Source organism: Scyliorhinus canicula, unplaced genomic scaffold, assembly GCF_902713615.1.
Source record: "Scyliorhinus canicula unplaced genomic scaffold, sScyCan1.1, whole genome shotgun sequence".
Lineage (NCBI taxonomy): Eukaryota > Metazoa > Chordata > Chondrichthyes > Carcharhiniformes > Scyliorhinidae > Scyliorhinus > Scyliorhinus canicula.
This window is the reverse complement of record NW_024055806.1, coordinates 80,333-104,400: the sequence shown is the minus strand read 5'-3', so window position 1 is coordinate 104,400 and position 24,068 is coordinate 80,333. Positions and strand designations below refer to the sequence as shown.

The 24,068-nt window shown below is 47.2% G+C and overlaps 1 protein-coding gene across 1 annotated transcript in view; it reads left to right on the top strand.

Moving 5' to 3' along the window:
- The first annotated feature begins 5,934 nt into the window (after positions 1-5,934).
- Positions 5,935-24,068, top strand: part of LOC119961094 (gastrula zinc finger protein XlCGF57.1-like) — a 29,804-nt gene continuing 11,670 nt past the window's right edge. The window contains exons 1-3 of the mRNA XM_038788574.1: positions 5,935-6,084; positions 9,131-9,570; positions 17,896-17,904. Coding sequence (XP_038644502.1) covers positions 5,935-6,084; positions 9,131-9,570; positions 17,896-17,904 — 599 coding nt within the window. The remainder of the gene's footprint in view (positions 6,085-9,130; positions 9,571-17,895; positions 17,905-24,068) is intronic.

Sequence of the window (24,068 nt, the reverse complement as noted above, 5' to 3'; positions counted from 1 at the left end):
TGGCGACTAGGGGATTTCCACAGTAACTTCATTACAGTGTTAATGTAAGCCTATTTGTGCCAATAATGAAGATCATAAAGTAGACGTGGAGCTGATGCTTCCTCTTGTGGGGCGTTTTAAATGAGAGGTCATAATCTTAGAATAAGAGCAAATTTAAAACAGATTTGAAGAGAAACTACTTCTTCCAAAGGGTTGTGAATCTGTGGAATTCGCTACCCCAGAGTGCGGTGGATGAAGAGACAGTGAATAAATTCAAAGAGGAGTTAGACAGATTTTTAATTGGTAATGGGTTGAAGGCTTATGGAGGACGGTGGAGTTTAGCCCAGGATGGGATCAGCCATGATCACATTGAATGTGTTTAGGCTCGGGAGGCTAAATTGCCTACTCCTGCTCCTCGGTCATGTGTTCTCGGGAGGAGATGCTCTGGCTGATTTTGCAATCCAGCTCTTGGTCTTTAGCATTGTGGGTAGCAGATGAGGAACATATCAGCTATGATAGAATGGCAGAGTAAACACGTTGGGCCAAATGGCCTAATTCTGCTCCTGTATCTTATGAACTTATGACTGCAGTCAGAAGTCTTACAACAACAGGTTAAATTCCCAATAGGTTTGTTTCAAATGACAAGCTTTCGAAGCACTGCTCCTTCCTCTGAAAGCTAGTTATTTGAAACAAACCTGTTGGACTTTAACCTGGTGTTGTAAGACTTCTTACTGTGCTCACCCCAGTCCAACGCCGGCATCTCCACATCAGAACTTCTGACTGTACACAGAACAAAACATTTCATTGTACCTCAGTACACATGACAATAAAACAAATACAAAAACATAAACAAGTCTTGTTTAACCATCCCCTGGGCTCACTTTCCTTTTAAGAAGTACCAAAAGTTGAAATTTCCCATTCTTCGTTTCTTATAGTTGTGACCATCCTGATCACTGTTATCTCCTCCAGACCCCTTCAAGATCTCTGCACTAATTTAGTTCCAGCCACTATTGCAGTCCTAATTTATTTGGTCCACCATTACTGGCCTTTTCTCAACTTTGACAAAGAGTCATTGGACTCGAAACATTAGCTCTTTTCTCTCCCTACAGATGCTGCCAGACTTGCTGAGATTTTCCAGCATTTTCCCTTTCGTTACTGGCCTTTTGTCATTTGACTGGGCCACAAGCTCTGGAATTTCCTCCTTAAAACTCTGTGACTCTCAAACTCACTTTCCTCTGTATGTATGTAATGGAGAGCAGACAGGCAGTGATTGGCACACAGGATGACCAGTAAGCATGCAGAACAGAGCAGCCAATCACCAGACAGGACACGACCACTATGAAGCCAGAGGGCACCAGTTTTCCTGCTCTCTCGGGACCCAGCCTCTGAGACAGTCAGAGTTCGTGAGCTAGCCAGGGCAAACACCATGTGGTAGCTAGTTAAGTCTGGTTAGGCTGGTATCAGGTCTCCAGTCAAGTCAGCATCGTGCCAATCCACAGTTGAACAAGTATAATAGTTTAGATGTAAAATAAAATCGTGTTGCATCTCATCAAGTGTTGGAAGTCTGTCTCTCGCTACACTGCATCAAGTGCAGTCCACGTCGACCCCCAACACATCATCCTCTGTTAAGATTATCCTTAAAATCTAATATCTCCTCATGTTGCTTACTGGAGGGCAGCACGGTGGCGCAGTGGTTAGCATTGCTGCCTACGGCGCTGAGGACCCGGGTTCGAATCCTGGCCCTGGGTCACTGTCTGTGTGGAGTTTGCATATTCTCCCCGTGTCTGCGTGGGTTTCACCCGCACAACCCAAAGATGTGCAGGATAGGTAGATTGGCCACTCTAAATTGCCCCTTAATTGGAAAAAATAATTGGGTACTCTAAATTTTTTTTAAAATGTTGCTCACTGTCAATTGTTATTTTGTAACGTTTCTCTGAGATGTGTTAAAAAGTTTGATTCTGTCAGGGCACAATAAATACGAATTGTTGTCACTGCCCTGGACATATATAATTGTTCGGTCTCATGCATAAGAATTTGTAACTCGGAGTGAAACACTGTGTCATGAAGAAACATTTGAAAAATATTGCCCTCAACAATGATGGCGACCGAGCCTGCTGCTGCCCCAATAAAGATGGTGGACGCGCTTCGCAACTACCGCCCCCAACAAAGGTGGTGGGTGCGCGCGCGCATTGCTGCTAGTGCCCCAATAAAGTTTGCGCGTGCGCATGCGCAGTACCGCTAGTGCGCGTGAGAGAGATGGTTTCCTGGTTGTTCCGTCTGTGAGAAAGATGGAGGTCCCACGGTACCGGTAGGTTATTTTTCCGGGTTTTCGGTGTACATAACATGTTTAAGAAGTGTGTCCAACGACGCGCCTAATCGAGCTCTCCCTCGGTCCCGCCATTCCCACCTTTCCGGATTGTGGATCCCAAAAATAATTTTCTCTGCGCTGCCATTAATCGCACTGCGCATGCTTCACTCGGCCCAATCCCGCCCCCTCATTCACTCCGATTGGCTGGAGGACCAGCCACTACCGACCGGTCCTCCGAATCCGCACCCTGAACCTTATTGGTCAGGACCTGCCGTCAATCATTGCCCCGGCATTGTGAGGTGTCGGGGACGGGTTTAAAAATCCCAAATGTGGCCCCAGAGCCGAATGTGAAACAATGAACATTCTCCACTCTCACTGTCCATCACTTCGGGCTTCTCTCCACAAACAACCTCACAGAGACCAGGGGGGAGACACTGACCCAGTGACAATGTCACTGCATTAGTCACCCAGAGAGACAGGAACATGTTTTGGGGACATCGGCTCCAATCCATTCAATTAATAAAATCTGGAATTTAAAGTTAGTCTCAGTGATTGTGAGTGAGGGTCACTGAGAAAATCTTCAATGTCACTGGATTAGTGGGAAAGACTAATGTAACCCATCTTGTTCAAAAAGGCAGAAAGTAGGAAACTAGTTAGTTTAAAACCTGTTGGGAAACAGTTGGAATCCATTATTGAGGAAGTAGTAACTGGACCTTTGGAAAGTCAATCCGCAATCCATCAGAGTCAGTGTGGTTTTGTGAAGGGTCGATCGTGTTTGACTCATTTGTTTGGAGCTCTTTGAAGTAACAAGCAAAGTGGATAATGGGGGTCCTGTAGACGTATTTGGACTTCCAGAATACATTTGATGAGATGGAATTTAACAAGCATAAGTGTGAGGTTATCCATTTTAGTCAGAGGAATAAAAAGGCAATTTATTATTTAAATGGAGAGAAACTTTAGAGGACATTGGTTTGGGTGATGAACAAATATTTCACATCTGTCTCCAGCCAAGAGAATGAGGAAGTAGATATGGAACTCGTGGAGAGAGACTGAGAGGTTCTTGAGCGAGTTGACAGAGGGAGTGACAAGGCATTGGAAGTGTTGGCAGGCTTAAAAGTGGACAAATCTCCAGGTCTGGATGAATTATGTCGCAGGATGCTGTGGGAGGCAAGAGAGATTGTAGGGGCTCTGACCCAAATTTTTAATTCCTCTTTGGTGATGAGATGGTGCTAGAGGACTGGAGAAGCAGCTAATATGATCCCACTATTTAAGAAAGTTTGCAGAGATAAGCCAGGGAACTACAGACCAGTGAGTCTCACGTCAGAGGTAGGGAAACTATTGGAGAAAATTCAGAAGGAAAGAATCCATCTCCACTTGAAGAGGCAAGGTTTGATCAGGAATAGTCAGCATGGCTTTGTCAGAGGGATGCCTTCTCAGTAAAGTGAAGCAGAGCGACACCGCCCGGCCAGACCCAGCTCCTGCAGCGAGAGCGACCGCATCTGTAGCGAGGCCGAGGCAGTGTCGTTGTCATTGGCGTTGCGGGCCACACAGCGGTAGGTGCCGGAGCCATGCGGCGGACCGAAGTGATCTGCATGCTGCCATCCGGCAGAGTTGGGGCCGGAAAGGAGCCAGGGGCAGGCGGGGGTCCGGGCGCCTGGGGAGGAGGCCGTGGCCCTCGGGGTTCAGGCCCAGGTCCTCGCCTACTGGGCCCAGGCCCTCGGGGAGGCCCATCCCAGCCTCGGGGTGGCCCAGCCGCTGGCGCCGTGGGTTGAGCACCAGGATGAGGGGCGGCGGCTGGCCGTCAGCCGAGCAGAGCAGGGTGACGGTCTGGCCCTCTCGGGCCTGCAGCCGCTGCGGCCTCTTAATGCAGATGCGGGGCCGGCGGCAGCTGAAGCTGCTGGCTTCCCCCAGATACACACCCATACACAGGATACCTCTCCCAGACGCACACCCGCACACAGAACACCTCCCCCCAGACACCCACCCACACACAGCACACCTCCCCCAGACGCACACCCACACACAGGACACCTCCCCCCCAGACACACACCCACACACAGGACACCTCCCCCAGACACACACCTACACACAGGATACCTCCCCAGACACACACCCACACACAGGATACCATCCCCAGACGCACACCCACACACTGGACACCTCCCCGCAGACACCCACCCACACACACACCTCCCCGCAGCCACCCACCCACACACAGCATACCTCCCCCCAGACACACACTCACACACAGGACGCCTCCCCCCAGACACACACCCACACACAGGACACCTCCCCCAGACACACACCCACACACAGGATACCACCCCCAGACACACACCCACACACAGGACACCTCCCCCAGACACACACCCACACACAGGATACCACCCCCAGACGCACACCCACACACTGGACACCTCTCCGCAGACACCCACCCCCACACACCACACCTCCCCCCAGACACCCACCCACACACAGCACACCTCCCCCCGACACACTGGACACCTCCTCCACAGACACACTCACCCACACACAGCACACCTCCCCCCAGACACACACTCACACACAGGACACCACCCCCAGACACACACAAAGCCATAGGGCAACTCCCTGAAAATGTCATGGACAAGTCCAGAAAATAATCAAAAAAGCTAAAGGCATTTATATCTAGAGGATTGGAGTATAACGTCACAGACGTTATGCTGCAGTTATACAGAACCCTGTGAGACCCCACTTGAAGAACTGTGAGCCATTCTGGGCACCACACCTTCGGGAGGATACTTTGGTCTTGGAGGGAGTGCAATATATATATTTACTAAAACAATACCCCACGATACTTGGACTACGGGGCTTACGATGGGAGATTAAACAAATTAGGCCTGTTTTTGCGAGAATTTAGACGGTTAAGGTGTGATCTAATTGAAGTATTTATGATATTAACAGGGAAAGACAGGGTAGACAAAGATAAACTATTTCCACTGGTTGGAGATTCTAAAACTGGGATCATTGTCTAAAAATCAGGGCTGGACCATTCAGGAAAGATGTTAGGAAGAACTTAGAACATAGAACAGTACAGCACAGAACAGGCCCTTCAGCCCTCGATGTTGTGCCGAGCCATGATCACCCTACTCAAACCCACGTATCCACCCTATACCCGTAACCCAACAACCCCCCCCCCCCTTTAACCTTACTTTTATTAGGATACTACGGGCAATTTAGCATGGCCAATCCACCTAACCCGCACATCTTTGGACTGTGGGAGGAAACCGGAGCACCCGGAGGAAACCCACGCACACACGGGGAGGATGTGCAGACTCCGCACAGACAGTGACCCAGCCGGGAATCGAACCAGGGACTCTGGAGCTGTGAAGTATTTATGCTAACCACCATGCTACCGTGCTGCCCACTTCTTCGCACACAGGGTGGGAGAGGTTTGGAACTCTCTCCCACAAACAGCAGGTGAAGCTGGAACAGTTAATTTTGTATCTGAAATAGATAGACTTTTGTTGAGCAAAGATACGAAGGAATATGGAGTGAGGTCACAGACCAGCCATGACCTCACTAAATGGCAGGACAGACTCGAAGGGCTGAATGGCCTACTCCTGTCCCTGTGTGTATTTCTGTGATTCTGAAATTCAGACAACACCATGATAGGGAAAGTGTCCGGATTAGAACCTGAGTTAGTCCGAGCTGCAAACCATCCCTCCAGATCCTGGCCCTTCATGGATTTAATGAAGACCAAGACAATAGTTGGATTATTGAAAGACTTGACGGAGTTGTTGGATACCATTTTTCAGGTCTCAGGATAAAGCCTGTCGTAATTCACTCCCCACAGGCTTGAGCTGCCTTTGAACTTCATCAAAGCCTCGATGTTTTGTGTTGCTGCCGAAAAGACCTGGAAGAAGTAGATCCTCATTCCTTCCTGGAGCCAGGTGCCACCTCGCCGTTCCCTCTCCAGGACATTCTCTCAAGTTGTGGAAGCGAATGATTCCAGGCCTGGGATGAAAACTATCCCTCAGCCTCAGAGACAGAATACGATGAACCCTTTCTAATTTGAAACGGCCAGGCTTCACATCCAGCCTGAGAAAACATGGCAGTCAGTCCTTGAAAAACTGAACGGGAGCCTTAGTCTCTACACTAAATGGACAGAAAATAACATCATTTATGGGCAGCATCATAGCAAAGTGGTTAGCACGGTTACTTCACAGCTCCAGGGTCCCGGGATCGATTCCCGGCTTGGGTCACTGTCTGTGCGGAGTCTGCACATTCTCCCTGTGTTTGTGTGGGTTTACTTCAGGTGCTCCGGTTTCCTCCCACAGTCCAAAGATGTGCAGGTTAGGTGGATCGGCCATGATAAATATCCCTTAGTGCCCAAATAAAAGGTTACGTGGAGTTACGGGGTTGGGATGGAGGTATGGGTTTGGGTGGGGTGCTGTTTCCAAGGCGCAGACTCCATGGCCGAGTGGCCTCCTTCTGCACTGTAAATTCTATGATGACCATCTGATAGGCTGATGACTCGGATGTTCTTTCTCCGGCCCTCGGTCCTCCAAGTCCTCCAGGACCTCCACCAGCCACTTGGCTGGTTTTCAAAGGATTGAATTCTTGCCGCCGTTGAGGAGGCATCTTGCTGAATGGTCAGGATTCTCTCCTCTGGATCATCGAGCCTCTTCATGGCGTTTTACAGCTGGGCCTCATGAGCAGATTCTGGTCAATAACACGGATAATGTCGGCAGTCATCATTTCCGCCAGAGCCCCGGAGAGCGCGGGGTCGAGAGACCTCCCGAGGGTCAGGCCGCCAGGTTGAAAAGACAACATTCCCACAGAATCTGCCAGCGCTGTTTTACCCTACCAGGCCGCACTCTGAAGTGTTCCAGGAACACGATAACAAATATGAATTCAAGGATTATATAAAATAGTGCCGGGCAATCGGGATAAGTGACAGATTATAGGTGAGTGGCACCAGAGGCTGCGGAATAGCAGCTACTCCAACACCCGTATCACATGCCTGACACCCCCCCCCCCCCCACCCCCCCACCCCCCCACCCTCAGCCAGACAGATTTCTGATAGAGGGTGTCGAGCGTTATGGGGAACCGGCAGGGAAATGGAGAGAAAGCTGAGATGGGATTTCTTTACTCAAGGATGTGGTGAAGGTTTGGAATTCTCTACCCCCCGAGGATTCTGGAGCTTCAGTCATCAAGTATTTTCAAGACACAGACTGATAGGTTTCTAGATATTGAAGAAGTTGAGGGATTATGGGGGATAGTGTGGGAAAACGGTGCTGAGGTAGATTGGCCATGGATCTCATTGAATAGTTGAGCAGAGTCAGTGGGCCGAATGGCCTATTCTTGCTCCTATTATAATTCATAGAATTTACAGAGCAGAAGGAGGCCATTCGGCCCATCGAGTCTGCACCGGCTCTTGGAAAGAGCATCCTACCCAAGGTTAACACCACCACCCTATCCCCATAACCCAGTAACCGCACCCAACACTAAGGGCAATTTTGGACACAAGGGCAATTTATTATGTCCAATCCACCTAACTTGCACATCTTTGGTCTGTGGGAGGAAACCAGAGGAAACCCACACACACACGGGGAGGATGTGCAGACTCCGCACAGACAGTGATCCAAGCCGGAATCGAACCTGGGACCCTGGCGCTGTGAAGCGATTGTGCTATCCACAATGCTACCGTGTGTCCTGGTCAGGAAGCAGTGAGCTGAGCTTGGATCTGTCAATCAACATGAATCAGCAACTTCAGGAGAATTGGGATAGTAAATATTAGATACAGCAGTGTGCTAATGGAGGGAGAGTGTGTGGGATGGAGATTTACAGCTTTTGGAGAACGAGAGAGGAAATTATGTTCCATCAGAACTAGAATTGTCTGAGTTTCTATCCTGTACTAACAATGATGACGCTGGTATATTGTTTTCACAGGATATTAGATGAGGAGGAATTACAGACAGAAATCTCAAACATTAGATCACGATCTGACAGAGTCACGCAATTGCTTGGAACCTGAATATCATCGGACTCTGAATATCATTCGCCTTTGAATCTAGAAGAAGAACTGATTGCCTGAACTGTCAGCTTCTAAACATTTCAAACATCAGTGTGACTGGAAAAGCACCAAGACCCACACAACACACACCCGAGTGAGAGTGTTCCAGTGAACTGACTGTGGAAAGATCAGTGTGACTGGAAAAGCACCAAGACCCACACAACACACACCCGAGTGAGAGAGTTCCAGTGAACTGACTGTGGGAAGAGCTTTAACCAGTTACACAGCCTGAAAAACACCACACCATTCACAGTGAGGAGAGACAGTGCACACGTTCTGTGTGTAGACAAGGCTTCCAGTGATTGCCCAATCTGGAGAGACACGAGGAGTCCCAAAACATGGAGAAACCGTGGAAATGTGTGGACTGTGGGAAGGGATTCAGATTCCCATCAAAGCTGGAGACTCATCGACGCAGTCACACTGGGGAGAGGCCGTTCACCTGCTCCCAGTGTGGGAAAGGATTTACTCAATTATCCAACCTGCAGTCACACCAGCGAGTTCATACTGGGGAGAGGCCGTTCACCTGCTCCCAATGTGGAAAAGGATTTTGTGATTCATCCCACCTATTGCGACACCAGCGAGTTCACACTGGGGAGAGGCCATTCACCTGCTCTCAGTGTGGGAAAGGATTTGCTGAAGTATCCGACCTGCAGAAACACCAGCGAGTTCACACTGGGGAGAGGCCGTTCACCTGTTTTCAGTGTGGGAAAGGATTTAGTGAAGTATCCGACCTGCGGAGACACCAGCGAGTTCACACTGGGGAGAGGCCATTCACCTGCTCTCAGTGTGGGAAAGGATTTAGTGAAGTATCCGACCTGCGGAGACACCAGCGAGTTCACACTGGGGAGAGGCCATTCACCTGCTCTCAGTGTGGGAAAGGATTTACTCAGTTATCCACCTTGCGGAGGCACCAGCGATTTCACACTGGGGAGAGACCATTCACCTGCTCTCAGTGTGGGAAGGGATTTACTGAGGTATCCGACCTGCAGAAACACCAGCGAGTTCACACTGGGGAGAAGCCGTTCAACTGTTGTCAGTGTGGGAAAGGATTTGGTGAAGTATCTGACCTGCGGAGACACCAGCGAGTTCACACTGGGGAGAGGCCATTCACCTGCTCTCAGTGTGGGAAGGGATTCACTCAGTTATCCCACCTGTGGAGACACCAGCAAGTTCACACTGGGGAGAGGCCATTCATCTGCTCTCAGTGTGGGAGAGGATTTACTCAGTTATCCAACCTGCGGAGACACCAAGTTCACACTGGGGAGAGGCGATTCACATCTCAATGTGAGACAGGATTGCACGTTTCATCGCACCTGCTGTGACACCAACAATTTCACAATTGATTACAGGGTTTGGATTCTGCTGTTATTGTTTCTGCTCTATATCCAGGACTGCATTTTGTTCATTCTGACAGGTGGTCAGTGGGGATGGTCGGAGGGTTTCTTTCTGCTGGACTGGCCGGTCACTTTGCCTCCAGTGGGCTGATGCTGTTTGAGCCTTGTTGCTAATACCTGGCTTCAAATTGCACAAGGATTACGGAGTGAAAGGGGCTTTGGAAGTGTGAAGATATTTAGTTGCTATTTCTGTTTGATACCCCCCAAAGCATGCCATGTTGCCATGGAGATGGGCCCTGGTGGTTACATGGTTCTTTTGTTTAATTTATCTGGGTGTTCCTCACAGAAGAAAACTATCAGGGTATGAGGAGCAAGTTGTCTGAGGTGGACTGGGAAACTGATTGGTACAGGGAATACCTACTATTTAAGGAATTATTACATATTTATCAGGGGGTCGGTTTGCTCAGTTGACTGGATGACGGTTTGTGATGCAGAGCGAGGCCAACAGTGAGGATTCAACTCCCGTACTGGCTGAGTTTATTCATGAAGGCCCCGCCTTCTCAAACAGGCCCCTCGCCTGAGGTGTGCTGACCCTCAGGTTAAATCACCTCCAGTCAGCTCTCTCTCTGTCAAAGGGGAGAGCAGCCGATGGTCCTCTGGGATTTTTGCAACATTTTATTCACATATATACAACAAATATAGATTCCTTTAAGGAACAAATATCCAACAGGAAAAGCGATGCAACCTTGGTGAACAAGGAAAGCTAAAGATTCCATGAGATCCATTGGGATTCAGCAAAGGAGGACCAAGAAACTGACGCGAGCAAACTGGTGAGAAAGATAAAAACCGACTGGAAAAGCCTAGACAGGAATGTGAAAAGGAAAAGATTAGCAAAGACCAATGTGGGTCCATTCCAGGCAGAGACAGGAGAGTTTATAATGGGGAGTAAGGAAATGGCAGAGAAACTAAACAATGTCTGTCTGTCTTCACAGAGGAAGATACAGAAATTGTCCCCAAAACACCAGAGAACCAAGGGACTGGCAGAGATTAGTATTGGTGAAAAAGTAGTACTGGAGAAATTAATGGGGCTGAAAGTGAATAAATCCCCAAAAGCTGATGATCTCCATCCCAGAGTGTTGAACGAGGTGGCTGTAGAGATCTCTATTCCTCATTCTAAATTCTCCTGACTCTATCTGGAATGGACAAATCCTTTGTCTGAGCCAAATGTTTCCTTTTTACGTAGCCACAGAAGCTTTTACAGTCCATTTTTATGTATTTTGCTAGTTCACATTCTATTCTATTCTCCCTTTGTTTCTCGGTGTCTTGGTCGAAGAACGGAAGTAAATCCTCGGGAATGAATCACCACTTTGGACAGATTCTGAGACAATTAAGTTTTGACTTCCAGGACAGAGTAACTATAATCGTGGAGTGTGATTATAGTTTATGTAAAAGGGCAAAGTTCAATTTTATAGTTTAATGTGTAGGCTTCTGAGTTAAAGTAGCTTCTAAAACCAAAGAGAAAATGCTGGAAAATCATTTCCAGACCTCAGCAGGTCTGTCAGCATCTGTAGGGAGAGAAAAGAGCTCATGTTTCAAGTTCAGATGTCCCTTTGTCAAAGTAGCTTCTAGTTTGTTTGTTTGTTGCATTAAAAGTCATAAAACGTGAAGTCCCGCCGTGTGATCCTTTAATTTGTTGACTGGGAATTTGATTTTTTCTAACAAGTTGCTGACCTTTACCGAGATCCTAATCTATAAGTTTTGACTCCCTATTTGAGCCTCGGACACCTTTCTGTCTCTCTAGTGCTTATCCCAATGCTGTTCTCACGTGTAATAGTAATCCCCATGCCGATGATCTGGCACATCTTGTAGAGGTTGCCATGGCATGGTTGTGTAGTGTCGTAGTCCGTGTTGTGAAGACTGAGTAGTTTGCTGTAAACAATGGTTTGTTTGAGGTTGTGCAGTTGTTTGAAGGCAGGTAGTGAGGGTGTGGGGATGACTGTGGCAAGGTGTTCCTCTTCATCGATGACTTGTTGAAGGCGGCGAAGAAGTCTGTCCTGGCTTGAAAATATTCACACCTCTTTAACCTTTGATTCTCCTTCTCTCCAGTCGCATTTTTAAAAAATCATGTTCTGTTTCATCAATTAACTTTTAACAGGAAAATATTTGAATTTGTTGGACTTTTCCTGATTACATTTATTCACTTGAGGGGAAGCTGCAGATGTGCTTTACCTGGATTTGCAGAAGGTATTTCCCAAGGTGCCACATTAAAGGTTATTACACAAAATAAGAGCTCATGGTGTGGGGGCAACATAGCAGCATGAATAGAGGATTGGTTAGCGAACAGGAAGCAGCCAGTCGGTATAAATGGGTTATTTCTGGGTGGGTAAGATGTGTCAAGTGGAATCTCACCAGAATCAGTGCTGGGCTATCAACCATTTACAATCTGTATGAATGTGTTGGATGATGGGATTGACTGTCTGGGGGCTAAATTTTCTGATGCCTCAAATACAGGCAGGAAAGTAATTTGTGAAGTGGATTTAAGGAGTCTGCAAAGGACTACAAACAGGTTAAGCGAGTGGCAAAAATCTGATAGATGGAGCCTAACTTTGGAAAATGTCAATTGTCCACTTTGTCAGGAAGTATTAAATAAAACAATATTATTTAAATGGAGAGAGATTGCAGAACTCTGAGGTACAGAGGGATCGGGGTGCCCAATCCCACGTTAGTCTGCAGGTCCAGCAAGTGCTTAGGAAGGTCCATGGAATATTATTGTTTATTGCAAAGAAAATCTAATATAAATGTAGGAATGTTTTGCTGCCGTTGTACAGAGTCATAGAGGTTTACAGCATGAAAACAGGCCCTTCGGACAACGTGTCCATGCCGCCCAGTTTTTACCACTGAGCTAGTCCCAATTGCTCGCATTTCGCCCATAACCCTCTATACCCAGCTTTTCCACATAACTGTCTAAATGCTTTTTAAAAGAGAGAATTGTACCCGCCTCGACTACTGCCTCTGACAGCTCGTTCCAGACATTCACCACGCAATGTGTGAAAATATTGCCTCTCTGGACCCTTTTGTATCTTTCCCTGCTTACCTTAAACCTAAACTCTCTAGTTTTAGACTCTCCTACCTTGTGCAAAAGATGTTGACTGTCTACCCTATCTATGCTGCTCATTATTTTATAGACCTCTGTAAGATCACCCCTCAGCCTCCTATTCCCCAGGGAAAATGTCCCAGTCTATTCAGCCTCTCCTTATAACCCAGACCATCACGTCCTGGGAGTAACCAAGTAAATCGTTCCTGCACTCTTTAGTTTAATAATATCCTTTCTATAATAGGACCAGAACTGTGCACAGTACTCAAAGTGTGACCGTACTAATGTCTTGTACAACTTCAGCAAGACGTCCCAACTCCTGTATCCAATGTGCTGACCAATGAAACCATGTATGCCGAATGCCGCCTTCACCACCCTGTCCTCCCGTGACTCCACTTTCAAGAAGCTATGAACCTGTACTCCTAGATCTCTTTGTTCTGTAACTCTCCCCAACTCCCTACCATTAACTAAGTAGGTCCTGCCCCGATTCGATTTCCCAAAATGTATCACCTCACATTTATTTGAATAATAAATAGTTTTCTTTTTATTTAATAATTTCGAGTGCCCAATTAATTTTTTCCAAGTAAGGGGCAATTTTGTGTGGCCAATCCACCTACCCTGCACAACTTTGGGTTGTGGGGGCGAAACCCACGCAAACACAGGAAGAATGTGCAAACTCCACATGGACAGTGACCCAGAGCCAGGATCGAACCTGGGATCTCGGCGCCGTGAGGCAGCAGTGCTATCCACTGCGCCACCGTGCTGCCCGTAATAAATCATTTTCTAAGTGACAGACATTTATTTGAATAAATCAGGAGGTCCCAGCTGAGAATTAGAAACCAATGAGAGTAAATGAGGGATTAGACCATCGGTAAGAATTTCTTTTAAGAGTAAGACTTTGTGGTTAAAGTTCTGTTCCGAATTTATGCTTTTATGAACTCATGAACCATCTATTGATTTTTGTTTGAAGTAGTTTTCTTCATATTTTTCTTATGCTTTTGTTTACGCCTTTCTGCTATGCTCTGACTAGTTTATGTACTATTGTGATCAACGTTTTTGATTCCGTTTTCATGCAAGTGTATCAAGGTGCACGATTAGCAAATAAAGTTGTTTTTTGGCCATCTCCAATCAACCAAACTTCTGATTCTTATTTGAAGATAGAATAAGAGATCGTAAAGAGTGTAACTGGAGCTTTACTCTGTATCTAACCCTGTGTTGTATCTGTCTGGGAGTGTTTGATGGGGTCAGTGTATAAAGGGTTTTCTTCTGTATCTAACCCCATGCTGTACCTGTTTTGGGAGTATTTGATGGGACAGTGGCAAGGAGGATTTACGTTGTATCTAATCTTGTGCTGTACCTATTGTGGGAATGTTTGATGGGGAAAGCATCGAGGGAGATTTACTCTGGATCTAACACCATTTTGTATCAGCCTTGGGAGTGCTTCATGGGGCAATGTAGAGGGAGCTGTGCTGTAACTGATTGGAGAATGGTTCAAGCTGGCACTTGGTACTCAGATTCCCCAGTACAGACACCCTTCACTTTAAAAATAACATTTCATTCAGAGATAAGAGAAACCATCACAGGTTCTTCCACTCCCCTCCCCCCAACCCAACCCCGCAGGCCCAGAGAGACGGTGAGAGTACTGAACATTGTTGTACAGTCTGCTTGATATTTCATCTAAGCCTTTTTTTGTTTCATAGAATCCATAAAGTGCAGAAGGAGGCCATTCGACCCATCGAGTCTGCACCGATCCTTCAAAACGGCATCGCACTCAGGACCACTCCTCCACCCGATCCCTGTAACCCCACCTAACCTTTGGACACTCAGGGGAAATCTTTTAGAATGGCCAATCCACCTAACCTGTGCATCTTTGGACTGCAGTAATGGAACTATCAAAAATAATAATTAAAAAAAAATAATCACTTATTGTCACAAGTAGGCTTCAATGAAGTTAATGTGAAAAGCCCCTAGTCGCCACATTCCAGCGCCTGTTCAGGGAGGCCGGTACGGGAATTGAACCCGCGCTGCTGGAATTGTTGTGCATTACAAGCTAGCTGTTTAGCCCACTGAGCTAAACCACATAATAGAATTAACAGGCAGGGTAGTTCAGGGAAAATGAGGAAATTACTGAAGTTACTGCTGGGAACCAAAAATGTATCCTTGTAAATCACAGATTAGAGAAATTCCTGCTGTCTTTTCCTCATTTGCTGCATGAACTGCGTTCTGGGGGCAGCACGGTGGCCTAGTGGTTAGCACAACCGCCTCACGGCGCTGAGGTCCCAGGTTCGATCCCGGCTCTGGGTCACTGTCTGTGTGGAGTTTGCACATTCTCCCCGTGTCTGCGTGGGTTTCGCCCCCACAACCCAAAAATTTGCAGGGTAGGTGGATTGGCCACGCTAAATTGCCCCTTCATTGGAAAAAATAATTGGGTAATCTAAATTTTTTTTAAAAATAAAAAATAAAAAAATGAACTGCGTTCTGTACTGGCCACCAAACCTCAGGAAAGATAAAAGTTAAAGACGTCAGAGTCCCAGATGAGCAACGGGTGAGTTCCTCTTTGAGAGGGAGAGCTGACTGGTGGTGATTTAACCTGGGGATCACCACACCTCAGGCGAGGGACAAGGTTGAGAAGATATGTAGTGGAGAAGTAGAAGGGGCTGAAGATAGATCCTTGGGGGAGAGGGGGGGCACCAAGTACAAGGAATTTGGAGAGGAAAGGGAGATTGGAGATGTCTTGGAAATTTTCAAAGATGGTGGGGTCAAGTGTTCTGTTTAGGATGGGTGATGATGTTGCATTTAAAGTGAGAGGGACAGAACCAAATGAGAGAGAACTGGAAACGTATCAACTAACAAAGAGAAGTTGGATGGTCAACTGTTTTGTGAGAAGAGTCAAGGGAACAGAAGTTAGGTCTCGTGGACAATATAAACTCAGAGGGAGATAGAAGATAGGAGAGAAATTGGAGAAAGATTCAAGAATCCAGATTCTGTTAAAAGCGCACGAGCAGCCCTGGCCTCAATTAAAACATGATCACAAATGTGTTCCAAATGAACACCTGAGCCATGAGTAAATTGGCATAGAGTGTTCACTTTGTTCAGTGATTGGCCTGGATAAATGGAGTTTGATTGATAGGATACTCATGGTAGCACAATGGTTAGCACTGTAGCTTCACAGCACCAGGATCACCGACTGTGCAGAGTCTGTACTTTCTCCCCACATGTCTGCGTGGGTTTCCTCCGAGCGCTCCAGTTTCCTCCCACAAGTTCCAAAAGACGTGCTGTTAGGTCATTTGGACAGTCTGAATTCTCCCTCGGTGTACCCGAACAGGTGCCAGAGTGTGGCGACTAGGGGCTTTTCACAGTAACTTCATTGCAGTGTAAGCCTCCTTGTGACAATAAAGATACTGGCACCAATAGTGAGGAGAATGTTGCACCATTGGGCTGACCTTCACTTGAACCACACTGGAAGTAGTGCCTGGGTGAATCAAACAACTAGGGCTGCAGACAGAGCTTTAAACATATTAGTGGGTGAGGGGACAGGGTGTAGTGAGGGGAAATTTGGAAAGTTGATGAGAAGGGACAAGGCAAGTAATTACAGGACAGACAATAATACCAGAATGGACATTAAGTAGAGATAGAAGATATTATAAAATGAATTGATGGAAATTTAGTGTGGCCAATCCCCTACTCTGCAGACACGGGGAGAATGTGCAAACTCCAAACGGACAGTGACCCCGGGGCTGGGATCAAATCCGGGTTCTCAGCCCCATGAAGCAGCCACCGTGCCTCCACTCTAGAGGTCAAATCTGACACGGAGATTATGCAGAGTGTGGTTCAGCCTCAGACAGTTTCCAGGGAGAGGGATGGACTCGGGAGTTAGGGAACAGAATTTGTGATGGTGACTGAAGACAATGGCTTTGATCTTCCCAATTTTTAATTGAATGAAATTTCTGCTCATCCAGTACTGGATGTGGGATAATCAGTTTGATCATTTAAAGCAGTGGAGGAATGGAGAGGGATGGGGGTGAGGTAGAGCTGGGTGTTGTCAGTGTCCATGTGAAAACTAACACGGTGCTTTTGGATGATGTCACCTAGTGGCAGCTTGTAGATGGGAAATAGGAGGGGCCGAGGACAGAGCCTTGGGGGACATAGAGTGCACGGACTTTGGACAGGAAAGGGAGTGATGAGACCATCAATTCACGCGACACGTGGTTAGAAGTAAACAGTGGTTTTAATCGTCTTACAACAGAGCCTGCCTATGACACGATGAACTCCAGATGAACTGGCAGGCAGGCTCTCAGCATCAATCTTTATACTAGGGCAGCACGGTGGCACAGTGGTTAGCATGCTGCCTACGGCGCTGGAGGACCAGGGTTCGAATCCCAGCCCTGGGTCACTGTCCGTGTGGAGTTTGCAACATTCTCCCACCAGTGTCTGCGCGGGTTTCGCCCCCACAACCCAAGGATGTGCAGGTTAGGTGAATTGGCCACGCTAAATTGCCCCTTATTGGAAAAAAATAATTGGGTACTCTAAACTTAGGATAAAAAATAAAAAAAAAACTTTTATACTTCCGGTTAGGGGGAGGAGCCGTGGGTGGAGCCAAGGGTGGAGCCCAGTAACAAACTCCCGTACACTCCCAGTACATCTCCCCTTAGTGGCAGAGCAGCGGCAACTGCTCGTGTGCCGAGCTTACAGAGACATAGTACAACATGTGTAATACAGTGTGAATTACGCTATTGTGATTCACCACAGGGAGATTGGAGATGGAGGAGTATTTACAAAGGTAGGAGAGCCAAGTGTTTTTTTAGGATCGATGATGACAGTGGATTTAATGCTGAGAGAGACCGTACAGCAGAGAGAGAGCTGTTCCCAATATCGGTTCACATGGAGAAGTTGGGATGCCAGCAGGTTTGTGGGAATTATCAATGGAGCAGAATGGGGGGGGGTCCTCATGGACAAGGTGAGATCTGACAGGAAGTAGGAGAAAAAAAATGGAGAAGATGTAAGTTCAGAACTTGACAAAAATGTACTTTGGAGACAGTTTGGTCCGGTAGGTTAGTGGAGGGAAGCAGCAGAGGCAGCTGATCGGATTGACTCAGTCTCAGTGAGAAAGAAGCTCCATGAGCCCCTCATAGTTGTTGTTGGAGGTGAGGATGGAGGAGATGGGGAGAAGAGACCTTCAAAAGGAACTAACTTGTGTTACCGATATTAAAAAGACACAACACGCTTTGTTTAACACAAACTGATTTTTGTTTTATAAATGTTTTTTATTCTCCATTTTCACATTTTCCCTCAAAATTTACACCCCACCCACAGACACTAAACGGTAACAAATACAAAATCAATCCTCTTAACAATAACAACGATCCCATCCTCCCACCACCCCAAACAACGGCCCACCTGTCAATATAAGCATCCAATAAAAAAAACCCTCCCACGGTGGAAACAAAAAACAAAGGAGAAGAAGAAAAAAGGAGTCCGGAACGCCCATGGTCATCATCGAGTCCACGCCCCCCCACCCTTACACTCAACACCATCCAACCTCTGAAAGTGCCGTACGTGATACCCAAGAGTTGTAAACCGCCCCCCCCCCCCCCCCCAAAATCCTCCCGTCCACTGCCTCTTGTAAAACTCCTCCCCCAATCTCGGTTCCTTGCCCCCAACTTTACACACCGGCTAGACCACTCGGACCCTGTTCGGCCAGGCTCTGGTGGCCGCAGCCCCTCCCCCATCTCACTGCCGTTCACTGGCCGGCTTTAAACCGGCCAATGAGGAGGCCCCCGCCTGGGTCCCTTTCCCCTTGCCCGGTCCTAGGAAAGCCCAGAAATCCCCTTTTAGCAGACACACCCCGCATATCCACCTACACCCCAAAGAGCCCTCACTTTGAGTGAAAGTCGCATCACTTCCCTTGTCCAAATATATACAACATCGGCTCCTTTAGCCCATACACTTACACGCAGTGAAACAAAAAAAAGGAAGAAAATGCAGTCATGAGGTTACATCGGCACATGGCCATTTCTCAATTTCTCAGTTCTGCCACAGTCCTTCTGCCTTCGCAAACTCCTCCGTTGCTTCCGCCGTTCCAAAGTAAAAGTCCTTGAGCTTGCAAGTCACCCTTAGCTTCGCTGGATATACAATGCCGCACTGCACCTTGCTAATGTACAGTGCCCTCTTCACCCGGTTGAAAGCAGCCCGCCTCCTCGCCAGCTCCACTGTAAAGTCCTGGTAAACATGTATACCATCTCCAGCCCACTGCACCACCCGCTTCTGCTTGGCCCAGGACAGGACCTTCTCCTTCACACTGTACCTACGGAAGCACAGAGTCACTACCCTTGGCGGCTCACTCGCCTTTGGTATAGGCTTCCACGACAGATGAGCCCGATCCAGTTCATATCGGGAGGGATCCTCCCCCACCCTCAATAGTTTTGCCAGCATCGCAGCAAAATACTCAGTTGGCCTCGGCCCTTCAACTCCTTCGGGCAGCCTCACAATCCTCAAATTGTCGCCTGGATCAGTTTTCCAGGTCTTCCATTTTTCCCTCGCAGATCCTTGTTAATCTCCAGCACCTTCCGCATCTCCTTCCCCATCGAGGTAAGTTGATCACTGTTCTGCAATAATGTCTCCTCCACTTCCTTCAGCGCCTCCCCTTGCTCCCGCATCTCCGCCACTGCACCTGCCACCGCCGTCATCACCGGGGAAATCGCCTCCTCCACCAGCACACTCAAAACCTCCCTCATCTCCTTCCTCATTGTCTCCATGTATTTTGTAAACTGCCTTTCAAATTCCGCAGCCATCACCTTAGCTATTTCTTCAGCCGTAAGCAATGCGGCCTCCCCTGGTGCTCCAGCCTCCATTTTCCTTGGTGACCCGTGGGTGACCTTTCTACGCCCTGACAGACTCTTCAGCTGTTTGACAGCCGTTGTTTTTACTGGTCTCGACATATCCCATTCCCTGTGCTTTCTCCTGTCCTTCACAACCTTCGCTGCCCTGAGGGACCGGGCGGTCAATCCCCGAATGGGAGCCCTCCAACGAGCAGCTGCCTCCGCCCCGCCGTCACCGGAAGTCCCGAACAAACTGATTTGACTTGATTTGTATTCAGAATTTAATCCTTGTGACTAGAGTAGAGTTTATAAACTCCAGAGGCAATTGACCCCAGTGAACATGTTCCAGTCCAGGATGTGATTAACAGCAACCAATCACTGAAGTTACTTGTGAACTTGCTGGTGCATCAGCAGTTTGGATAATGAGCGAATCCCCTTCCCTACACTCGGAGCAGGTGAACGGCTTCTCCCCGGTGTGAACTCGCTGGTGTACAGTGAGGTCCGATGACGCTGAATCCACTTCCACAGTGAGAGCTCCTGAACGTTCTCTCATCAGTATGAACACGGTGATGAGATATCAATTCCCCAGAACTTTATAACACTTCTCACATTCTGGACATTTAAATGGTCTCTCCCCAGTGTGACTCGCTTATGTACAGAGAGGGTCAGGTGATCGTCTGAACCCAGTCCCACAGTGAAAGCACCTGATCGGCCTCTCCTCGGTTTGTGAACACATTGATGGGACATCAGCTCCCAGAACTTTATAACACTTCCCAGTCTGGACATTAAATGGTCCTCTCCCAGTGTGAACTCGCTGGTGTCTCAGCAGATTGGAGGACATGAGCAAATCCTTTCCCACACCTGCGAACAGGTGAATGGCCTCTCCCCAGCATGAATGTGTTGTGTGTCTGCAAGTGGTATGAGTGTGTGAAACCTTCCCACACTCGAAGCAGGTGAACGGTCTCTCCACAGTGTGAGTGCGCTCATAGATTTTCAACTTGGATGGATAATTGAATCCCTTCCCACAATCCTTACATTCCCATGGTTTTTCCCCGGTGTGACTGCATTTATGTTTCGAAAGGCCAAATGATCGACTGAAGCTTTGTCCACACACAGAAACACATGTACGGTTTCTCCCCAGTTTGAGCGGTGCATCTTCCTTCCATCTTCAAACTCCCATGATATTTGTGTTACGAATGTTTTGGTGAGTGTAGATCCTGATGTGATGTTTAGTTTGAATTTCCTGACTGAAATTCCTTCACTTCTAATACTCTGCGAAAGTGATTCATGAGCTGCCGTCAATTACCCGGGCATTGTGACGGTTCCAGATGGTGAGAGCGGCCACAGGCTCAGGCTGACTCGCTGATTGTCCAATAATAACAGTGAGAGTCTCAGTGGGACAATCAGACAATAATAGTGGAGATGGGGCCCAGAGGAGAAACAGCAAAGGATTCACTCACTTTGAGAGTAACAATCACAGTCTCTGTTCCCATAATAAGAATCAGGCTGTGGTGTGTGAGGTGAACACATCATTGGATCCAATGTAATGATAATACAGTGAGAATCTAGAAAATCATAACTAAATTTGGTTTTCAAATAATAGTGAAGTAGTCATGGTTTGTTGACAACATAATATAATCCACTTCTGGTGTGTGTTGATTTGTCCCATTAGACAATAACCTTAAAAAAATAAATTCAGAGTACCCAATTCATTTTTTTTCCAATTAAGGGGCAATTAGTGTGACCAATCCACCTACACTGCACATCTTCAGGTTGTGGGGTGAGACACACGCAGACTCATGGAGAATGTGCAGACACCACACTGACAGTGACCCAGGGCAAGGATCGAAATCGGGACCTTAGCACCACGAGTAGCACAGTTGCTTAACAGCTCCAGAATCCCCGGTTCAATTCCCGTCTTGGGTCAATGTCTGTGCGGAGTCTGCATGTTCTCCCGTGTCTACATGGGTTTCCTCCGGGTGCTCCAGTTTCTTCCCACAGTCCAAAGATGTACAGGTTAGGTGGATTGGCCATGCTAAATTGCCCTTAGTGTCAAAAAAAGGTTAGATGGGGTTACTGGGTTACGGGTATAGGGGGAGGTGTGGGCTTAGATAGGGTGATCTTTCCATGGGCCTGTGCAGACCTGATGGGCCGAATGGCCTCCTTCTGCACTGTAAATTCTAGGATCTAGTGCTCAGCACTAGGCCACCATGCCACCCCTTTATTAGACAATAAACTGCCTTTTATTCCAATTCTGGTGTCTGTTACCACTTCAGGTTCTGGGCTGAATGGAGTCGGGTATAATAAACAACGTCTGGTTCCAGTGTCTCTGAGGTCATTGTACCTGCAGGTAAACTGACATTAATTGAGACAAAAGGCCCAACAAATATCCCTGTAATAGGAGGACAAAGTGTAAGGAAGTAATGGTATTTTGAGGTTTCTGTGTTGTGGTGAGTGTCACTGGGAGGTGTGTGATAACATAGGAATGGAAACATGACAGAGACACGTGTGACTGACTCCACCTGACTGAGAGCTGTTATACCCAAGGGGACAGCAATGAGGACTTGGGGAACTCCAGAGATTTCTGATATCTGAGGTACATCTGTTAGAGGAACTGAAAATATTCAGTTCCTTCTCATAGTTCCCGAGTTACACAGTCACACAGGAAATGTATCTGACAGCTCATCAAAATTAGTTTTAATTTCTTTGAGACACATTTTGATTGAAAAGATCAAATGTCAAAACATCAGTTAGAGAAAATTTAGACTGTGACAAAGATGAATGAACTGTCCAATTAACCCCATTAACCATAACACTGCCAATTTACCCTCTGCAAGTGTTACTCTCTTTGAAAGTTACTGTAAATCTGCTTCCAGCAGCCTGTCAGTGTGAATTCCAGATCACATCACATCATTGTGTAAAAACAATTCTCCTCATCACCCCCTTGGGTTCTGTTGCCAAATATCTTAAATCTCTGTGACCTCTGGTACAAAACCCTCCTGCTCTGGGAAACAGTTTCTCCCCATCGACATGATCACAAATCCTTCCCCATTTTAAACACCTCTGTTAAATCTCCCCTTCACTTTCCCTGATCTCAGAGGGACAATCCCTGTTTCTCCTGCTCTGAGTCACAGGGACTCGAAACGTTAACTCTGTTTCTCTCAGTACCGATGCTGCCAGAACGGCTGAGTTTTTCCAACATTTACTGTTTTTCTCCCGCTTTTTCCTTCTTCAATCTATCACAAACACTTCATGATTTGAACACCTCATTGAATAGGAATATACAGAGATTGAGATACAGAGGAAAGGAGAGAGACTGAGAGAAGAACTGAGAGATTTAAAAAAGGAAAGTTGAGAATAGAGGAAACAAGTAACACAGAAAGAATGATATAAAATATAAGGGAGCAGGTTATCAGTTCCCAGCTACAGAGAGCAGAGGGAACTCAGTGACTGATCACAGACACAGCCGGTTCTGTCCGGGAATGGAGACTCTGAACAGAAATAAGCGGGATGTGGAGATGCCGGCGTTGGACTGGGGTGAGCATAGTAAGAAGCCTTACTACACCAGGTTAAAGTCCAACAGGTTTGTTTCAAACACGAGCTTTCGGAACACTGCTCCTTTCTCAGCTGAATGAAGAGATATGTTCCAGAACATATATATAGACAAAGTCAGAGATGCCAGACAATGTTTGGAATACAAGCATTTGGACAGTTGGTAGGATTTTGCAAGTCCAGGCCAGATGGTGGGGGGTGGATGTAATGCGACATGAATCCAAGATCCCGGTTGAGGCCTTGGCTATAAGTTTCTGCTCGGCAATTCTGAGTTGTCGCGCGTCCTGAAGAACGCCTTGGAGAACGCTACCGGAATCAGAGGCTGAATGCCCTTGACTGCTGAAGTGTTCCCCGACTGGATCTTGGATTCATGTCGCATTACATTCACCCCCCCACGATCTGGCCTGGACTTTCAAAATCCTACCAACTGTCCTGGTTTGAGAAAATTCACATCTCTTTAACCTGGGATTACTCCTATCTCTGGATCTGTAAAGATTTGATTACCCGCAAATGCTCGCATTCCAAGCATTGTCTGGCATCTTTGACTTTGTCTATATGTATGTTCTGGAACATACCTCTCCATTCACCTGAGGAAGGAGCAGTGCTCCAAAAGCTCGAGTTTGAAACAAACCTGTTGGAATGTAACCTGGTGTTGTAAGACTTCTTACAGAAATAACCGGCTCATTTGTAAATGTCACCACAATGTGATCTGTGTGATTCTGCCCTGACTCTGGGGGCAGATATAAGCCACACTGACAGATGGTCCCCCCAGATTGTGGTCTCTGCATTTATTTTCTGCTCAGAAGTGAGATGTGCGGTTTGGAACCGGCAGCAGAGAAACAGGAAGTTGTGTTAACTGAGAATTAAACAGCAGGCGTCAGTTTCATGTTATCACCGTGAACAGTCTTCCTGCCTGTGAGGGTGA